This window comes from Fonsecaea erecta (genome assembly GCF_001651985.1).
Source record: "Fonsecaea erecta strain CBS 125763 chromosome Unknown Scaff5, whole genome shotgun sequence".
NCBI lineage: Eukaryota > Fungi > Ascomycota > Eurotiomycetes > Chaetothyriales > Herpotrichiellaceae > Fonsecaea > Fonsecaea erecta.
This window is the reverse complement of record NW_017387248.1, coordinates 1,455,148-1,474,432: the sequence shown is the minus strand read 5'-3', so window position 1 is coordinate 1,474,432 and position 19,285 is coordinate 1,455,148. Positions and strand designations below refer to the sequence as shown.

Below are 19,285 nucleotides of genomic sequence, written 5' to 3'. Positions count from 1 at the left end.
CACCATGATTGATATATCCATCTATTCCGTGTTTACGCGAATCCCTTCGCATTTCGTACGTCAGCGCCGTTATCACCCATATCAAGGCCCTACAGCAAACATGCCATTGATGGATAATTCATACATGAAACGCTGTTGTGCCTGGCTCGAAATGAAGCTGTGTCTCAAGCCTTTGCTTAGTAATTCATCGGCGTCTACGCGTCGCGTCTTCTGGGACAGATGGACTTGTACGAACCGCATCTGATTTCCGGCTGTCTCGCGACAGCACGAGAACCGCAATCTCTACCTGCTACCTTTGTCGACAGGCGTTCTAGACCGAACAAATGAGAGTCTGGAAGGATCGGGGCAGACGTTGTGGAGTGGACCGCCCAGATCTCTGTAGCTGTAGCTTATTCGCAGCCGCTGTGGCTCGTTCTCAGTCGTTGAATCTCTCTGGCCTCTGGTCCGCGACCTGGGAGGCCTAGGGGCCGAATTGGCTAGTTAAAGAGCTACGTTCGTCGAGGGTCAACAAGGATAGGACGGTTTCCGGTCACTTTGGTCTCATCCAACCTCCAATGGAGGCTGAAGAGCCTCTAATGGTACAGTACCGGCGACAACAGCAGATGACGGCTCCTCCTCTTTCGCGCTTCGATCCAGTTTACATCGACCAAGTTTCGCAGGGACGACGCACACGCAGCACGCCTCGCCTTCATTCCCTAACGACGGGGACCGGCGCCAGCATCTACAGATCCACGATCATTCCCGCCATCCGAGCGGCGCAGTCCGAGGTCGTGCTGGTGACGTGCTTCTGGGCGGCGTCGACGACCCGGACTCAGCTCTGCGAAGCGCTCAAGGACCTGTCGAGGCGTGCCCTGGCATCCTCATCGTCCGCAGCGGCAACAAGACCGCCCACGAAGATTTCGGTGCAGATATGCTTCTCCTCGAGCTCGCTGGCACGGAACATGCTCCTTCCCACGCCCACGGATGGCCAGGTCTACGGCCCTGCCAGCTGGGGGAAACTGGGCCTCCCGGAGCCCGAGGAGGTCAGAGGCCTGGATCTGCGGGTCGTGCGCAAGTTCTTCTGGCCCTGGGGCATCATCCATTCCAAGTATGTCATTGTTGATCGCAAGCTGGCGATCTTCCCCTCGTGCAACGTGTCGTGGGAGCGGTGGTTCGAGGTCGCCCTCTCGTTCACAGGCCCCGTGGTCGACCACTTGCGGCTCTTCCACGCCGACTTTTGGGAGGACGGGAGGCCTCCGGCTCCGTCTCCTGCTCCTTCTCGATCTCCCGGCGGCCCATCTCTCGCCGCCGTCAATGCAGCTCAGGCCACCACCACCACTACCACCATAACGGCGCCCACGACTCTCCTGCCGTCGCCGCACACTCCGGCGAAGCTTCCGAACCACCTCCAACCGCGCATCTTACTGGGTCGTTTGCTCCCCTGCTTCCTGGACGCAGCAACCATTCCGTTCCCCCCGACGCCGCTGCTGCAAGCCACGCACCACCTGCTCGCCACGGCGCAGTCCAGCATCGCCATCCTCACGCCCAACATGACCGAGCCGACGGTGCTGGAATCGCTGCTGGAAGCCCTCGAGAGGGGCGTCCGCGTCTGCATCTGGACGAACCGCGCCCTGATGACCGTCGAGCAGATCGTCACCGCGGGCACGACGACGCCGAGCTGTATCCAGAAGCTCCGGGAACGGGCGCTGCAGCTGGGAAGGGCGGCGCTGCTGGAAACGTTCTTCTTCGACGATGACGACGACGAAAACAGCCCGGACGACGGGCCCGGGTTCCTGCAGCGGGGGCGACGAGGGTTGCCAGAGAATGCCGATGATGAAGAGCGAAACCAAGAGTCCATCCCCGTCAAGCTGCACGCGAAGGTCACCATCGTCGACGACGAGCGGATATTGTTGGGGAGTGGCAACATGGACGCCGCGAGCTGGCGGACGAGCCAGGAACTGGGCGTGCTGGTCGAAAGTCGCGAGGTGGTCGACGGGTTCAAGAGGCTGTGGGCGGAAGACACTACTATACCTCCCATAACTAGACGAAGAGAATAATACCACCCCTTTAGAAGCAAAAACCCTTTACGTACTGTCCGCCAGCTCGGCAACAGGGAGCAACACTGTGCATCGACTCGGCATTCACATCTTGGTATTTGGGAAAACTGTCCTGCCGAGAGATAGAATCCGAGTTACTGCTGTACTACATCCATCTCAGAGCTTTGACAGCGTCTTGCTAAGTCTTTGAGACGGCTTTGCGTCCTCGCCGGTAATGACCTACCTACCTACCTCCCTCCCGTGTATAAGCACGGGACACGGCGTAGATATATATGCCCCTGATCCTTACTTATTACTTGGCCGGTCTGCGAAGAAGCATCAGCGGCTTCCCAGCTTCCACGACGTCGTTTGGCTTGACGAGCAACTTCTCGACCGTCGCCCCTTCCATGCTCTGCTCCGCCTTGACGGGGATTTCGAGCTTCATGGCCTCCAGGATCGAGACCACCTGCTCCAGCCTGACGCGGTCGCCTTCCTTGACCTCGACTTTCCACACGTTGGCGTTCAGTGGAGCTTCGACGGGGATGATGTCCGGATCTTTGAGATGCATACGTTAGTTAGTACGTCAGTCTGTCTTTGTCCAGATTCTCCTTTTTCCCTCAAGGGAGGGCAAAACATACCGTGCAACAGCTCCTCGACGGTGTCCATGCTGATTTTGCCCGCCTCTTTCTCCTTGTTCCATTTCTCCAGAAGCTCCTTCTCCAGCTTGTCCATCTCCGCCTGGGCTTCGCGCTGTTTTGCCCGGATTTGCACCACTTCGTCCTTCGTCTCCCGCAGGAGCTGGTTGTGCTCTTTCATGTCGAACTCGGTGTCCTCGTACTCGTACTCGTACCGGCCGCTGCGGAACGTGGCCATCATCCTTTCATACTCGTCTTCGGTCACTTCGTAGAAGGTGATCTGGTCAAAGTCCTCGAACAGCCAGGGCTTCTCCGGGCTGTAGCCCTTCTTAAAGCCGAGGATATCTGCGCCCGGGATCGAGAGTCCGGTGTTCATATAGCCACCCGGCGACTCGACGTTGTACAACGCCATGCATGATCCTCCCCAGCCGACCTGACCCTCCGGGGTATGTACACGGGAAGGATTCATTTTGGGGCACTGGATGCGCTGGCGAGGATCAATGGGTAGAGCAATCGGGAGGGCGACAAAGAACCCCACAGCCACCACCATCAACGATGATTTCGTGTATATGTCTCGAAGCTGCTACCCGTTAGAGGACTGAAAGGTAAAGCAATTGGTCAGTAGCTTACCTGTTGAAGCGTGAATGCATTGTTCTTTGCCACGAATTCCATGGGATCAGGTAGATATGAGGCGTACGGTCTTTGCGTCTCCATATATCTCTGTAAGCTTTCCTTCTGCCGTTTACTCTGAAACGTGATGGGAAATTTGTACTTGCGGCTGGGGAACTTCGCTTCACTCAGATCGCCGAGTTCGTTTTCGAGCTGGAGAAGATAATCCAGCATCTTCTGGCGGGGAACTTTGGTCGAGTCATAATACAACATCAGAGAGTTTCCACAAGCCATTCCAGTATGCATCGCGCCGTTGGCGAATGATATCTCTCCAGTGTTTTCTCTGAGCTTGCGGTACAGTGCGACTGCGCGGCATCGGTAGTTGAGGTCGAAGGAGCCATGGCCATAGTCGATCAAGATAAAGTCGTCGCCGCCCTGTCGGTAAGACACGAGCGGTTGGTTGCCCTGTTCTTGGATTTGATGGATCATCGCAGGCTCCCACCCTTTGTTCTCGACCGATGGAGGAAACCCATCGTATTTCAGCGGCGAAACATGCTCGAAGCTGCCTTTCCCCTGGCAGCAGTCGTGAATCGAGCCTAGAAAGTCTTCAACTTCCTTGCGCTTCGCAATGGCGTCCTGATACGAAACCCTCTTGAACCTCAGCTTGTTGCCCGCCTTCATTTGGCCGAGTCTCCAATAGTCCGCCTTCACGATTGTGGTCGCCGACACGAATCCACCAAAGTCGGGCGCGTCAATGGGAAAGAGGCAGGGATCGTCCCCGGTCCAATTCACCGTACCAACAGGATAGCCATATTCGATGACATTTGAAGGATGGGCACCGCCCTCTCCTCCATCAGGACGTGCCCATTTTGGCTTGGGGCCGATCAGCCGGATGCCTCCTCGAGCGGCGTTGTGGGAAATTGTCCACGTGCTTTTGTAGAACTCTTCGATCGACTCGTTGGTGATGAAACCCTCGTCGTAAGGACCGGGCATGGCGAGGAGATCCCATTCTTCGGGATAGGACGGTATCAGATTCTCTGGTAGGCGAAGTTCGCCGCTGATCTCGGGTAGATCCGCCGTGACCACCAAGAAATCGCCAGCGGCCAGGGCTCTTCCTTGATAGCCCCCGACAGCAGTCATCGGTGCAGTTGCTTTTGACCCGAACCACGTCGCAATACTGGGAAGGCCGCCATATATTGCCAAGTACGATCTGCATCCACCTCCTGTCGTCTTGCCGATGGTGAGGCGCTGGCCAGCTTGGATCTTCAGCCGCGTCCACATAGGTGCCTCCTTGCCGTCCAGCTTGGCCTCCATCGGTGCACCACATATGGCCACAATGGCCGGTCCAAGGAATTTGAGGTCCGGACCACTCAAGGTGATCTCAACGCCTTCCTTGCCAGGAGGATTGCCCACGAGCGCATTAGCAATCCGGAATGCCAAAGGATCCATTGGTCCAGAGTGCGAGAAACCTCTCCCAATGGTGGGACGGCCTGGCCAGTCTTCGATCAAGGTGTACGCACCACCTTGCAGAACATCGATTGCCGATGGTTGGAACTTGAACGTCTCGAGAAATTTTGTCATCGTGTTGCCAGACTTGAATGTGCTATCTTTCAAGATGGCGTCCAAGAACTCGATATTGGTGGGTGGTCCGAAGATGTTGGAGCCTTCGAGCATTTCAGACATCAGCCTGAGGGCTTCCGGGCGGTCTGCTGCGTGGACCATGAGTTTCGCCAGTAAAGGATCGTAAAATGAAGTGACCTTCGTTCCGGTGTGGATCCAGCCGTCAATTCGAGAGCCCGGGACCTGCTTCCAGGATACATGCTGCAGTGTGCCTGGTGATGGTGCAAAGTCTTTGGCCGGGTTCTCAGCATATACCCGGACCTCAATTGCCGCTCCTGAAGGGCCCTCGGGCTGCAGGCTGCGGAGGTATTCAGCATCGAGGCCGCCCTTCCCGGACAGCTCTGCGTCGGCCTGTTTCAGCATCAACTCCACCAGGTCGATTCCATAGCACATCTCAGTGATACCATGCTCAACCTGCAGGCGTGTGTTCATCTCTAAAAAGAAGAAGGCCCCAGACTCGTCATCCACGAGAAACTCGATGGTCCCGGCCGAACCATAGTTGATCGAGTCAGCCAGACGGACAGCAGCCGATCCCAGCTTCTGGCGGAGTTCGGGATGTTTGACCACGAATGGGCTAGGGCACTCTTCAATCACCTTTTGATGTCGTCGTTGGATCGAGCATTCGCGTTCACCAAAATGTATTGCTTCACCAAGCCCGTTGCCGAAGACTTGGACTTCGATGTGGTGGGATGAAGGGTAGAACCTCTCCATGAAAACGCCTGAGTTTTTGAACAGGGTCTCGCCACGCGATTGAACGGTCTTGAATGACTGACGGACTTCGTTCTCGTCCTTGCACGTCAACAAGCCCATGCCGCCTCCGCCTGCGGTAGCTTTGAGCATAACCTGGAATGGTTAATACAACTTTTCCAGGACGAAAGGTCCTATTTACCGGGAACCCCAGTTTCTTCGCTTCCTCAACTGCATCGTCCTCCGACTTGACAAGGCCTTTGGTTCCTGGGACGATGGGGACATTTGCCTTTGCCGCAAGTTCACGAGCCGTATGTTTGATGCCGAAGTCATCTATACACTTAGGACTGGGTCCGACAAACACCATTCCCGCTTCGGCAACATGCCTGGCGAAGTCAGTGTTCTCTGATAGAAATCCATAGCCTGGGATAATAGCGTCTGCTCCTTTGGATTTGGCGATTTCGATGATTTGTTGTGTGTCGATGTAACCCTTGGCATCTGGTCCTGAGAGCAAAACAGCCTCATCAGCAGCCCCGACGTGAGCTGAGGCGGCGTCTGCTCCAGTGTAGATCGAAATTGTCTTAATACCCAGATTGCTGGCGGTCTTGCATATACGCACCGCAATCTCTCCTCGATTCGCGACCAGCAAGGTCTTCAGTTTCTCCATCTTGCGAAGACTGGCGATGGAAGCGGATGACGAACAGTCGACAGCTGACGCACAGCTTTGCCGACGCGAGGGACTGTTGGCATTATCAAGCTGTGGTGTAATGGCTTGATATCAGTGGACCTGTTGTGCAAGGATTCCCCAAAACATCCATGAGGGGCACGAAGTCTATCGCGCCTCCGCAAAGTCGTTCTTCTCCGCCAGTGTTGACGTATGATTGGGGAGGGCCAGAGGATGCCTCCTCGGCGCCTGAAAAGGAAACGTGTGTGAGAAGAGTTTGCGTGGTGTTGCAAAAGTTGTTGTTTTTTCCTTATTCACCATAAAGGCAGGTTCAAGATGGCGCCTCCACCAATCAAGCACAAAGCCTTGCTCAATGTCGATCTGGGTGAAGGAGTAAGTGAGCCTGTTCGAGCCGTGTGCCATATCTGATCGCTAGAGCAGTACGGCAATTATGTCTGTGGCCCAGATTTGGAGTTGCTGCCGTTGATAGACCACGCGAATGTTGCCTGTGGGTTTCATGCCGGCGATCCCTTGATCATGCAGGAGACGGTCAGGAACTGTAAGAAGCATAATATCAAAGTCGGGGCTCATCCTGGACTCCCTGATATACAAGGTAAGCCCCTGGGCCTGTCGAAGTTAAGTCGCTTCTAATGCCACGAAGGTTTCGGTCGACGTGAGATCAAAATGTCTCCCGAGGAACTGACCGCCATCACTGTGTATCAAGTCGGCGCGTTGAAAGGATTTCTCGACCAAGAAGGCGTCCCGTTGCACCACGTCAAACCCCACGGCATTCTATATGGGATGATGTGTCGTGACTATGAAATCGCCAAAGCGGTCATGGAAGGCATCCCCAAAGGCGTTCCCGTCTTCGGGCTTGCAGGAACAAACATGGAGAAGGCGGCCAACGATCTCGGTATCCCCTTCTGGGCAGAGATGTATGGGGATGTGAAATACAGCAACGACGGCATGCTTGTCATCGACCGGAAGAAGAAGCCGTGGAATCTTGAAGACGTCAGGAAGCACGTAAGCCAACAGCTCAACTCACAGTCCGTGACTGCCACAGATGGGAGTGTGGTGCAGTTGCCGGTGAAGGACTATCCGATATCCATATGCTGCCATTCAGACTCGCCTGGCTGCCTGGGAATCATCAGGACCACAAAGGAAGTGATTGACGAGTTCAATAAGGAGCACGGGAGGATATGAGAAACGGCTCTTTGTAGAGACGATGTATGGCGGCCAAGCCGCTAAAAAAGGCCCATGGTGGCTGCTGCCGCCACGTTGTTGTCGCTGTCGTCATTCTCATCGTTGTCATTGTCTTTGTCGTCGCGGTCGCGGGCGCCGACCCCATCAAGCTTCTACTCTTCTTCTTTTTAGTTTTCTTACCACCGCCACTGCCACTGTTGTTGTCGTTGTCGTCGGCCGCTGCCGGCGCTGTTGTTGCTGCTGATGCCACCGCGGCTCCCCCACCAATGGTGACTACATGCTTGGACAGCGGCCGCCAAAGGGAAAAGGCGCAAAGATGGAGATGGGAGTGATGGACAACAAGGCCTAAATCATATCGGCAAGATCTTGTTAGAAAGCTCCAGGTGAAGAGTCTCGATACATACAACAGTTTCTGGCAAGAAAAAAAGGGGGTGAAATCGTTGTGCTTTCAGGTGAGAACGAATTCAGAACTGCCAGAACACGAAAAGGAAAGTTCCAACTTACTCGGGGGAGCGAGACCAGAGTCAGGGCTAGTAACGGCCGCACGCAAAAGGAACGGAGGTGGACATACGAACGAATGGTGAACTTCTGGTCCATAGCAATTGAAAGCAGTCGGCATGAACAATCTCTCACAATGAATGCGAATGATGCGGATGATGCAAGAGATCTGAGTTCAGCAGGGGGCAATGTCAACCAGAAGTGCAAGGACATGGGAGTCGTACTCACCCAAGGGACGGCGCGGACAGGGGGAAAAGGGGTCTCTGCTATATCCGAGGAGAGGGAAGAAGCGAAGGAGAAGAGAAGAAGCAGATTTAAATTGAAATAAATGTGTGCACACGCCAAAGCAGTCCAACGTGTGATAGTCCCATGCCAGGCGTGTTGGAGCCTGTAGCATTGGTACTGGTGCGAAGAGAGGTAAGTTCATTACCGACCATCGACAGCCTCATCCTCTTTACGCTTGATTCATACTCCATCATATTCAGTTCTCAAATCCGGCCGAGGGCATGCTACCCCTATCCACTCGCGCATTCGTCAAAAACCCGAGACCACCAAGGGTCGTTGAGCCAGTACCAGCAAGTGTTCATTTTCCGTTCACTGGGGACACATGGGGCCGTCTGGTGCCACGGCAGCTCTTCCCCTTTCTGCCTCATGGAAAGATGATTCCTTACTGCACCCAGGCTGATGTATCACTTCAGATCGGAAGTCTCTTAGCTCCTCTCGTTATTTCGCACATGAAACTGACTGGATACGCAAGACAGTTGCAAGGCACCATGTCCCACGAGCGATGACCTCAGGTGTCTTTTGATTCATACTGTCTGCTTGCGACACGGTTGGCATGTCCATTTTCAGTTTGTTGTTCAAGAACATCCACGCAGGGCTCAAGAATGACATGGAAGCTTCCCCAAGGATAAGTCATAGCCTACAAAAGGGCCGATACCAGGCATGCCATGATGTTATTGTCATCCCTGTCAATAATGGTGATATCAACTGGCTGATGGACGTCTTTGAGGCATGATTAGACTTCCAGTGCTAACGATTGCGATCTTCGAGAATTCGCCCATGATTGGTTTGCTCTAAGCGAGGTCGACACAGCCTCGTGAGCCTCTTGAGCCGCCGGTTTGGCGTCACTGGGAATAAAACCAAATAATACTTACTACGAGCATTGTTCCATGGCAACTTTCGAAAAGCTACCTTCCCGGGTGTCTTCCTCGGATAATTTACCCTTCTCCAGCGCATGTAAATTCCAGTACAACTCCGGTTTCTGCTGCAAACCCTTCAACCATGGTCGTTCGAAGCCTGTAGCCAGTCCTCATATATACTGACTCCGAGCGAAGATAGTGTCTGCTCGTCGGTATTTCATCCCTTGGCCACTGCTGCTTGACGTTTTGCCCCCACGGCCTCGGACGGTACCCGTGGAAATGAAGCTACAATCGAGAATTTGAGATACGGGCGGAAAGAGATGGAGAAGAATGGCGCGACGTGTAGCCAACCAAGTCAATCGTATATCCTGATTGCACAGCTGGACTATAGCACCATGATATCATTCACAGCGGGTGTTCCAAAAAGACGGAGTTAGTTGAAACACAACAATTCGGCGCTGAACGCGTCGTGCAATAGAAATCCATTGTCCATGTCATAGGAAAAGGTTCAAGGCGTGGGCAAGGGTTTACTGGTTCTGGTGTAACCCCATTAAAAGGGCCGAATCAATTCAATGTGTCCCTGCCCCTGTGATATTGCTACCTGGGGCTGGTGTCATGTTGTTGTCATGTCTTTTTGTAGGTCACAAGTTACACGTGAAAAAAAAACTTAGCATAAGATTCGTTGAATGTATAAAGGACGATGAAAAAAGAAATTCCACTGCGGGGAGTCGAACCCCGGGCTTGTCGGCGCTATCAAATCAGAGATCTGGAGATGAGAGCGACAGATGTTACCTGTGATTGATTGTTAGATACAGAACCGATTGCTTAGGAGCTGGATGTTACGAACCGCTACACCACAATGGAGACTCAGTTGTCTGATTGTTGAAGAAATTTGAGTAATACAACATTATGTAGCTTAGGTATCTGCTGTCAAAGTATGATTGTCGCTTGGGGGTCAAATCTCGACTTGATCTTAACCAGATTAGCTTAGTGTGATGTAGAAATGGGCCAATCAAGCCACACTTGTTAGAACTGGAATGGATTGACTACTACAACATCAGCAGATTTGGGATTGAATGTAAAGGGGTTCATCATGACAGTTGAAATTGAATCCAAATGTTTTCCCTTAGGTTCCTATCATGGAGTTTTCCTCCAACTTGGTGTTCGAAAATACAACACCAAATATCTATGTAAAATAGGGCAACCCGCCACAACGCTTTCGAACTAATCCATTAACCATTTCTACTCTTCATGATCACTCTCCTTGACTGAACTTGTAGTCACTTGGTTGCGGGCTTGCACAGAGCCGTTATTTATAGCTAGCTTAGCTGGTGATGGAGGCGCAAGAAGATGTCAAATCTTGTTGCCTTGCGCGCTGGCGGACAAAGTACCTGGCGGCGCAGGTGCGACTGGTGGTATACAAGGTGTTGCTCTCACCGCAGGTTCAAAGCCTAACGCTCACGACATAGATCTCGTGGAGCAGTTGTCTCTCTTCTCCTCATTACCATGGTAGTCGCTCGAGTGCTGGTTGACATCGTGAGTTGGTCCATCTTGCGTGGCTGGTGGTCTGGGTTCCTGTGGTCGCTCTCGCCAGCGCAGTCCGGGATGATGCGTTGCGCATATTGTGCCGTTTCCTTCTTGATGTAAGGCAAGCCGAGTATGACCTTGACTTGTCTTCTCTACTCGCCAGGGTACTCCTGCTCTCACTCTCTGTCGGCCAGCCTTACTCTCTCCTCATTTCCAAAAGCTCGATCGTTTCCCTTCCCCTTCCATTCTCCTTTGTTCTGGAGGTTAGTGAGCATGGCTTTTTGCATGTTTCAGCGGTTTTGGCTGTAAAGGGTTGGTATTGTACTAATTTCTGCAAAATGCAACACACCAGTCCTTTGCCCTCTCCACAGCTTCCCATCACCATAACTCTCAACTGAACAAACGTATCATTCGCGCCTTCTGATGTTAGATCTTGATCAGTCGGCCTTACCACCTTGGGCGGTAGGAGGGCATGGTGGCGGCGCTAACACTGGTTGCATTTCTTACCGAGTCTCACTCATCTGGGTTGTCTGAGATAAAAACAGTCATTAATCCAGGATCTAGTCACCCGAGGAATTGCACATGTATCAGTGTCGTGACTGTCCAGCGGGCCCGAGTTCATGATGGACCGATGCATGCTCCTGTCCATCAGCCAATAGAGCAGAAACAAGACAGCGCGAAGCGGATAGAAGGCACTTCAACGGCGTCCCAATAGCAGTGCAGCCCCAAGTTCCCCTGCACGTGCAACAGCCTGCTCACTTCGCTCAGACGAGCGGCGCAATCTCCATCCAGAAGCTGCGAGACCGACCTCACTGGTTCCTGTCATGGTACTTCTTCCAACTCTGCTCAAAGGTCTCTTCGTTTACCGCAAACTTCTTGATGTAGTCCTTCTCCAGCTCATGCGCTCTTTTACCGAGAAGCACGAGGCTATGCAGCGGAGGACCCAAGTCAACATCACACAGCTCCTTCAGTGTCCCGCAAGCAAATTGTTGGTCATCTGCACCCACTCGTGCGCAGCCGATAGCTAGACTGTCTTGCGCATAGACTTGTTCCTTCTTCTCATCCTCTATTTCCAGCATCTGTTGTGCACACTGCATGACAGTCATGTAGCGTGGAGGCTCGTATACCTTTCTTCCCCTTGCCATGTTCTCAAGTGACTGCTCTTTGACTTTGATATCTAGCAGCATTAAGGTGTGCAGGCCAATTGAGGCATTTTCTCGGATGCGATCGTAGAAGCTGGCGGGTTTCCAGTTCTCAGTAAAGAAGACCATCGAGACAGTCTGGCCAAAGTTGTAGAGCTGTAGACCGGTTGCACCGATGGCATTGAGAATCGAGGCATTGGGAATAGACTTGACGGGGATAGAGAGCTCTTGAGCCCGAAGGACAAGATCAGTATGAGTTGTGGCCCTGCAAGGTGCGTCAGACGAAAGGTCAATTATGGCGTGGTGTACAATCCTACCCGAAAGGATCGCCGACAACCAGAAAAGCAATGTCGGCCTTGTCGGCCCCTTCCAGGATCTCGTCGCTGGAGGATTCGACCATCTCGCGGTCGGCTACGATTACGGGCCGTCCATAGAATGACTCCTACCTTGACTGTCAGAGAAGAGCCATGTCAGCAAGATATGCGACGAAGTAGCTAGAAGGTGAAATAGCGATAGATGGGTAAACAAGTGGCTGGTCATACCAACTTTTCCTTCCCAACGTGAAGAATGCTGGTGTATGCCTCGAGGTAGACTCTTTCTGCGCGCTTCACAACTTCCAGTCCTTTGACAGTGATATCTGTCTCATCCGCGAGACCGAGCCCAACAAGATAAAGCATGTTGGCCTATTGTCGGGAGTATTGACGTGAAGCAAAGTGACAAAATGACCATGTATGAATGAATGGGTTTTTGAGGGAGATACATTATGGGGATGGTGCACGTGACAACTTCGGCACATTCGGGGAGCTCTTGTCCAACTCCCGCGTATCATCCCTGATATTGTTCAGTCATCCATTGCATCTTATCCCATCGTAGCCGGCCGTGTGCTGCCTAGCAAGGAGGAGCGCAATCACTTCTCCCAAGCTGTCCGTATGAAACGAACAGAACCAAACAAAGAGCAGAAGAGACAACCTTGACAGGGGCAAGCCGAGGAGTCGAGATGGCGGGTGAAAGACCAGCTAAATACCGGCAGGAAATCCAGCAGGTGAGCAGCTTTTCTCAGCCATGGCGTTTCGTTCCAGCAAAGTACCGGATCCCTGGAGATACCGACAATCCACCATATATTGAAGCCGACTCATATCGCCAACACCGCTGCCAGCAGCAGACTTGACGAACTGAGAGCCGCCGATGTCAATTTGTCCAGATGTATCACGGCACATTTGCCCACGGCGACCGCCTGTTACATCCCCAAGCGTCTCTTTTGACGCTGCTCCTTCGGAAATAATCTGGCGGAGTCTCTTAAGCACTACAGTCTCTCAGTCCAAGCGGTGAATGGCAACAAGAACCTAAAGCTGCACAAGCAACACCTAGAGCATGGCCTGAACTCAACATCATGGCAACACGAGACCCTGGAAAAGGCGTTCAAGAAGCTCTCATCTTTAGAGATACCCCCGCCGAGCCGCACACATACAAAGGTCTCCCTAAGGACGACAACGGCGCCGCAGCACCTTCTTCAGAGAGACCTGGAGATGACGATGACTTTGAAAGCCTGAACGACTTCGAGCTGAGACTGATGCACTGGATTGAACAGATGATGTTCGTGAGTGGTGAAACGGCCGAGCCAAGCGCAGAGACCACTTGGATGATTGAAGAAATCGTCAGAGAGCAAGTTATCGAAATGGTCAGATGTTCTTTGGATGACTGTCTACAATCTTGCTGACCTCCTCAACAGCTGACCCAAGCAACGGCACTCGCAAACCGTCGAGGGTCCAAGACCATCTCGATCGCCGACCTCATCTTTCAGATTCGCCACGACAGAGCCAAAGTGTCCAGACTCAAGACTTTCCTCTCGTGGAAGGATGTCCGCAAGAATGTGAAGGACTCGGATGACAAAGGTGGGGGTGATGCCGCTGAAGTCGGCGACTTCGACGAGGTAGGTACCTGTTACCCCAGTCGCTTCGGAAGGGAATAACGAAATGAGCCTCTAGGCCTCCGGAGGTGTCAACCCATCCGCGCCGCAAAAAACTACCGCGAACAAGAAAGCCAAACTAGTCTTGCCCTGGGAAATCCAATCATTTTACGCAGAACAAGTGCCCGAGAGAGACGACGAGGAAGACGAAGAGGAAGAGGAGCAGAACGAGGCTACCCTCGCCCGCCTCGCCTCGGCCGACGAGCGCACCAAGAACATGACCAAGGATGAGTATGTCTACTGGTCCGACTGTCGTCAGGCCAGCTTCACATTCCGCAAGGGCAAGCGATTTCGCGAATGGGCCGGGTTTGGGACGATCATTGACAACAGACCAAACGACGATGCAGTGGATATTCTCGGCTTCTTGACGTTTGAGATTGTCCAGACCCTCACCGAGGAGGCGTTGAAGGTCAAAGCTGCGGAAGATGTCGCCAATAAAAAACAGAATGGTGGTCGGGGCGATCAGGACGCGTCGAAGAAACGGAAGAGAGAAGGGTGCAGTCTGTTCGAGATGCCCGAGGAAGGCAGGACACCGGTCGAACCCAAACATGTCCGAGAGGCATTCCGAAGACTGCAGACGGTGCCTAACAAGTACAAGTTCATGAGACAGGGCTTCGCTGGGATGAGGACACCACTGAGGTTGATTTGAGGTTTTGAGCGAAGGCGTTGGGGGTTTTGGTTGCTACGAATGCTGGAGATTTAGGGACATGATCAGATACGATACCCCTCTTGTGATTATGAGTTAGGGGTGGCATCCCAGGCACAGGGACTTCGTGCACAGGATATCGATATCATCGAGAATGCCTTGGAGTATTCTCCTCTACCCCAGATCTCTGTAACTGGGAGCCATCAATGAGCACCGGCGGGTAGAGAAACTTTGGAGTCCTTGCTCTCTATTACATCATGCCGCGTTAACAAGGGACATCACCAGCAGAGTAAAAAGCGCTAGGCCATGATATGTGAGAGCGTGAGAGAAGACCGAAGACCACACGATGGATTGCCCAGAGCCATCGCAAGTCGGAGTCATATTATATGTAACTAACTGGACGCCGCCTTCTTAGTTCTCCAATCACACCAGTCCACATTTCTCTTTGCATGCCTCATAATCCGTTCATCTTCTCTCCCACACAATTCATCCGCATTTTCGTGATCGTCAACATCACCACCTACATCACCACCAGGGCCTACCTCGACTCCCGAGCGCCACCGACCCCTCAACCCCGCCTCGACGAGGAGGGGAATAACAACAACAACTACTACTGCTGCATCACCAACACCACCACTGGCCGCACGCCGACAGGGCAGGCAATAACAAGAACCACAACAGCCGCACCGATGGCACCGAAAGGCAAAGGCGAAAACACCAGAAAAGCTGCAGGCAATGCCCGCAAAGCCGACGCCGCGGCGCAGAAGCAAGCCGCCGCAGACGCCGTAGCGGCCGCGCGCGAGGAGGAGAAATGGCAACAGGGCTCCAAGGACACGTCCAAGAAACAAGCGGCGGCGGCCAAGGCCGCAGAGCAGGCGGCGAAGAAGGCCGAGCGGGAGGCGATGCTCGCGGCCGAAGAGAAGGGGATGCGAGACAAACCCAAGGGGGCGAACAAGAAGACGGCGGAGAAGAAGAGCAGCAGCAGCCGGGGCACGCTGGACCTGGCCCAACTCGACGGGGACCAACCCAGCGGCAGCAGCAAAGAGCGGGCGCTGAACGCGTCGGGCATCGACAACGCGCTGGACGCCCTGTCGCTGACGACGGGGTCGGCCAACGACATGAAGCTCGACCGCCACCCGGAGCGCCGCTTTCCGGCGGCGTACAAGGCGTACGAGGAGCGACGGCTGCCGGAGATCGACCGGGAGCGACCCGGCCTGCGGCGCAACCAGAAGATCGAGCTCATCAAGAAGGAGTTCGAGCGGTCCGACGAGAACCCCTTCAACCAGGCTGGCAACGTGCGCTACGACGCCAGCAAGGAGGAGCTGGCCGACGTGCGCAAGAAGGTGCGCGAGGGCGTCGAGAATCGCTTGGGCGAGAAGTGATGCTTGTGATGCAGGAAGGCCCCCCTCCTTTTTCTTTTCTCCCATGTGTACCCTGGAATGGGGGAAAAAAGAAAATAAAATCGTGTGTATGTGCTTCTTCTATTCTCCCCTGTCTAACAGGGAACAACAAATAGCGGCCGGCGGTGGTCTTGGTCTTTGAGGTAGGAGGGGTAGGTAGGTGCCGAGGGAACACACCCGAGACAAGATCTATCTATCTATCTATCTCGGTTTCGCCGGAACGGTGATGGATGCCGTGCCATTCGAGAGACAAAGAGACTGAGCAGCCGAGCCGCGGACTGGACTGGACTGGGCGTGACAACAAATGATGCGACGAGAATAACGAGAAACGTGGCATCATGGGGGAAAGGAGAATGAACACATGGATGTGAGACTGGTCTCAATCCCCAATGACATCCCTTCATACATACGTACAGACAGACTCTCCTTTCTTTCTTCTTCCTCTATTTAGCGATATATACATATAAATATGCATTGGTTGGCCATGCGGCGCCGGGCAGGCGGGCGAAGAAGCATTAGACGGAAGACAGACAGACATACGGACACGGCTTTAGACCATTTGCGAATGGGGAGAGAATAAAAATAAGTTTCTTTCGTCCTCCTCCTCCTCCTCCGACGATGCTATTTTACAACACCTTCCGTAGTCGCATGTCACTATCTCCACAAAATCAAAACAGGGAGGCCTTGCCTGTACACTGGAACCCGTGGTTTCGGTTTCGTTGAACGCATCCCAACGCTCGATCTCCATCTGTGTGCCACCTGTGTATACAGGACATAATCACGGGTCAGCCCCCTCACACGCGACAAAATCATCGCCACTGGCACCCGTATGTGTAATGACTCCTGCATAGTCCCCGTCTGCATTGAAAATGACGCGATCCGGACCGGGAGACCCTCCATCATACACCTTGAAGTCGTCCAGGATGGGGAATTCATAGTACGGCCCATCGACGGAGAAGTCGAATCCCTCGTAGTCATTGTATTGGTGGGGGTAGTCGTCGGATCCCTCCGTCTGTCCATCCTGATAGAGCGAATAGCCTTTGGAGACGGCAGCGTCAATGTCCGATTGCCAGTAGCAGACATCGCCGCAGGTTTCGACGCAGGATTGGCGCTTCGTGAAAGCGTTGAATTCCCGAGGCCAGAATGAGGGTGACACAGGCTGTTTGCTGGAGGAGAGAACTGGTGGGAGAGCAAGAACCGGGGTGAGCGCGAAGACAACGCTGGCTAAGACCTGGAGAGGAATTAGAAGGTGTATGATACCTCATACGGTTTCCTCGAACCTTTGGGAGCTGCATCTCTGTGGTGCGGATTTGAAGTGCTTGATCTGGGGCTTGAGGGTACACCACGAAGAATGGATGTCAGATACCGTATTGAGAGACCGTCTCCGGCTAGGGGACTGGTCTGTGCGGTTTCGTATGGTCGTTCCAGCAGCTCTTCGATGGTCGGCTTCGTCAAACGACGGTCGTGAGATCCCTTTAAGTAGTATTCAAAAGCAGCACAGGCTCTTCACAGTTTTGGACTCCACTGACCGACGTGGAGAGTTTAGAACACAAACAAATGTCCACCATGATCCTGCAACAATCACTCGCTCCCGATTCAAGCCGCAGGGGAAAACGTGCTCCTCTCAGGATGCGATATGCTCATCAATCGCGGTTGTGCTACCTCGGCCGACCAGGATGCCAACAGGGAACCATCAACAAAGACCAGGCTGAACCCTGTTCCTCCTGCAGCAGGTACCCGCAACACCAGATACGCAGAACCTCAAGAGGCCACACCGAGAGATTTCCCCAGACGGGCGCCTGCACGAGGTGCCAGAAGTCCCCGTTACGACGCTCAAAGGCCGTGGAGGGTAAGCAAGCAGTGTGAAAGCATCACTTTAGCGACAACCCTGACCCAGATAGAGTTGTTCTGCCGACACCTATCAAGGCCTAGATATCGAGCACGAAAGCAAAAAGAAAAGTCGAAGAGGCGCTGGTGATCGACAGTATCCGTGACTTCGAGAAGGTCTTGGCAGGCTGATTGGCTGAACTGTGGCGACGAGTGAGGAAACGAGATTGGACACTGGGGCCCAAACTGCAAAGGCCATCCTGGTTCTCCATCCTGTCATTCCCTTCCGCACCTGTCTGCCGAACCGGTACGAGGTCCTGTAGGTCGTTCAAGTTGCAAGATGTAACATAAGTCGGCGATGAAGCTTGTTTCTGGGTCGGATCAGCCACGACGCATAAGAGTTTCAGATTCTGATATCTGGCATATCCACTTTCGAGCTGTTGGTGATAGCAGTAGTCGGGTTTGAACTTGTCATGCTTCCCTCTGTGACAGGATGGAATTCCTTGTTATCCAACTCTGAAGGTGATCCCCATGGCCGCAAACAATCCAACAACACCTTCGTACGTGGCATCACGGATGCATGACTGTTCGCACATCCCAGACACAGAGGCGTTCGTCCCAACCACAGCTGGCCGCCCACCCTTCACTACCGAACAGACACCAATCTACCCCAGTCGCGAATTCGGTATGACGACCCATGCTACCGAGTTCTCTAGCGGGACCTCCTTGCTCGCCTCCGTCCGTCCAGACACGACAAGTCATATCATAGCTGGCGCTCAGTAGTAGATCGGGGAGGTGGGGACTCCATGCAACCTTCCGCACCGCGTAGGTATGTCCCTGTAACAGATGCAGGGGCCCCTTGGGCTGCCGGATGTCAAATGTTCGGATAATGCGGTCAACCCCGGCAGTGGCGACGACTGTGCCACGGTATTTATTCCAATCGTGAGTGAGGGCTTCAGCAGGTGGGAAGGTCGGTTGGATCTTTCCCACCGCAGCGCCCACCGACAGGGGAGCCGCATGGATAGGGATTTGCAATACAAGATGGTTACTAGCACTGGCTGGTGTTCTCAAATCCCATACTCGTAGGTGGCTGTCGGAACACACCGCGCTCAGCATCCCATCAGTATGAGGACTCCATTGGACGCTGTACGTGCAGGAATGGGTGGGCAGTGTTAACAGGCTCTGTTGCCGTTCCGGGCTCCATATCTTGACGGTGCCGTCCCAGGACGACGAGGCAAAGGTCGCCTTGGATGTGAGGTTCCAACTGCAGGAGAAGGCTTCCCGCGAATGTTCTTCAAATTTGGCAATGGGGAATTCCGGTGCCAGGGAAGTGTCGTAGAGGCGCAATGATCCGTCCCCGGAGGCAGTGAGAAGATGGGAACTGTGGGCTTCGGAGTGCGTTACATCGTAGAGTGCATCTTGTGTAGGGTAGCTAGTCGACCGGTCAGCACTGATATTCCTAATGTCTTCCCTGAAAGCATGGAGTCGAGATTCAGTACACTTTGAGAGGCACAATGCCTTGAGCTGTCAGCTCCAGGGCATACAGCCGTCCGTTTCCCACGAGGCCATAATTTGCTGCTGCTGCAACCGCTATGCGGTTGTCAAAGAAAGGGGAATATTTGACTGCATAGCCCTGGAAGCCTTGGGTGCGGAATTCTAGCATGACTGATACTGCAACTCTTGTCTCGGAGGTGAACAGTCGCT

General features: G+C 53.5%; 8 protein-coding genes across 8 annotated transcripts; 4 read left to right on the top strand and 4 right to left on the bottom strand.

The window, feature by feature from the left end:
- Nucleotides 1–554: 554 nt before the first annotated feature.
- AYL99_06602 (hypothetical protein) lies at nucleotides 555–2,036 on the top strand (the record flags this gene model as incomplete). The annotated part of the gene is made up of 1 exon (XM_018838111.1): nucleotides 555–2,036. One exon carries the CDS (start codon nucleotides 555–557, stop codon nucleotides 2,034–2,036), a length of 1,482 nt encoding a protein of 493 aa, XP_018692671.1.
- A 292-nt stretch (nucleotides 2,037–2,328) lies between these two features.
- AYL99_06601 (urea carboxylase) lies at nucleotides 2,329–6,233 on the bottom strand (the record flags this gene model as incomplete). The annotated part of the gene is made up of 4 exons (XM_018838110.1): nucleotides 2,329–2,570; nucleotides 2,654–3,230; nucleotides 3,281–5,722; nucleotides 5,769–6,233. The coding sequence occupies 4 exons, from the start codon at nucleotides 6,231–6,233 to the stop codon at nucleotides 2,329–2,331; spliced, it is 3,726 nt and encodes a 1,241-aa protein (XP_018692670.1).
- Nucleotides 6,234–6,566: 333 nt separating this feature from the next.
- On the top strand, nucleotides 6,567–7,433 carry AYL99_06600 (lactam utilization protein lamB; the record flags this gene model as incomplete). The annotated part of the gene is made up of 3 exons (XM_018838109.1): nucleotides 6,567–6,623; nucleotides 6,672–6,843; nucleotides 6,892–7,433. 3 exons carry the CDS (start codon nucleotides 6,567–6,569, stop codon nucleotides 7,431–7,433), a joined length of 771 nt encoding a protein of 256 aa, XP_018692669.1.
- A 3,976-nt stretch (nucleotides 7,434–11,409) lies between these two features.
- Nucleotides 11,410–12,419, bottom strand: AYL99_06599 (diphthine synthase; the record flags this gene model as incomplete). Its single annotated transcript, XM_018838108.1, has 3 exons — nucleotides 11,410–12,007; nucleotides 12,060–12,184; nucleotides 12,285–12,419. 3 exons carry the CDS (start codon nucleotides 12,417–12,419, stop codon nucleotides 11,410–11,412), a joined length of 858 nt encoding a protein of 285 aa, XP_018692668.1.
- Nucleotides 12,420–13,132: 713 nt separating this feature from the next.
- Nucleotides 13,133–14,357, top strand: AYL99_06598 (transcription initiation protein SPT3; the record flags this gene model as incomplete). Its single annotated transcript, XM_018838107.1, has 3 exons — nucleotides 13,133–13,420; nucleotides 13,472–13,672; nucleotides 13,728–14,357. 3 exons carry the CDS (start codon nucleotides 13,133–13,135, stop codon nucleotides 14,355–14,357), a joined length of 1,119 nt encoding a protein of 372 aa, XP_018692667.1.
- A 446-nt stretch (nucleotides 14,358–14,803) lies between these two features.
- AYL99_06597 (hypothetical protein) lies at nucleotides 14,804–15,736 on the top strand (the record flags this gene model as incomplete). The annotated part of the gene is made up of 1 exon (XM_018838106.1): nucleotides 14,804–15,736. The coding sequence occupies one exon, from the start codon at nucleotides 14,804–14,806 to the stop codon at nucleotides 15,734–15,736; it is 933 nt and encodes a 310-aa protein (XP_018692666.1).
- A 796-nt stretch (nucleotides 15,737–16,532) lies between these two features.
- AYL99_06596 (hypothetical protein) lies at nucleotides 16,533–17,049 on the bottom strand (the record flags this gene model as incomplete). Its single annotated transcript, XM_018838105.1, has 2 exons — nucleotides 16,533–16,985; nucleotides 17,035–17,049. 2 exons carry the CDS (start codon nucleotides 17,047–17,049, stop codon nucleotides 16,533–16,535), a joined length of 468 nt encoding a protein of 155 aa, XP_018692665.1.
- Nucleotides 17,050–18,151: 1,102 nt separating this feature from the next.
- Nucleotides 18,152–19,244, bottom strand: AYL99_06595 (hypothetical protein; the record flags this gene model as incomplete). Its single annotated transcript, XM_018838104.1, has 2 exons — nucleotides 18,152–19,013; nucleotides 19,081–19,244. 2 exons carry the CDS (start codon nucleotides 19,242–19,244, stop codon nucleotides 18,152–18,154), a joined length of 1,026 nt encoding a protein of 341 aa, XP_018692664.1.
- Nucleotides 19,245–19,285: the final 41 nt, after the last annotated feature.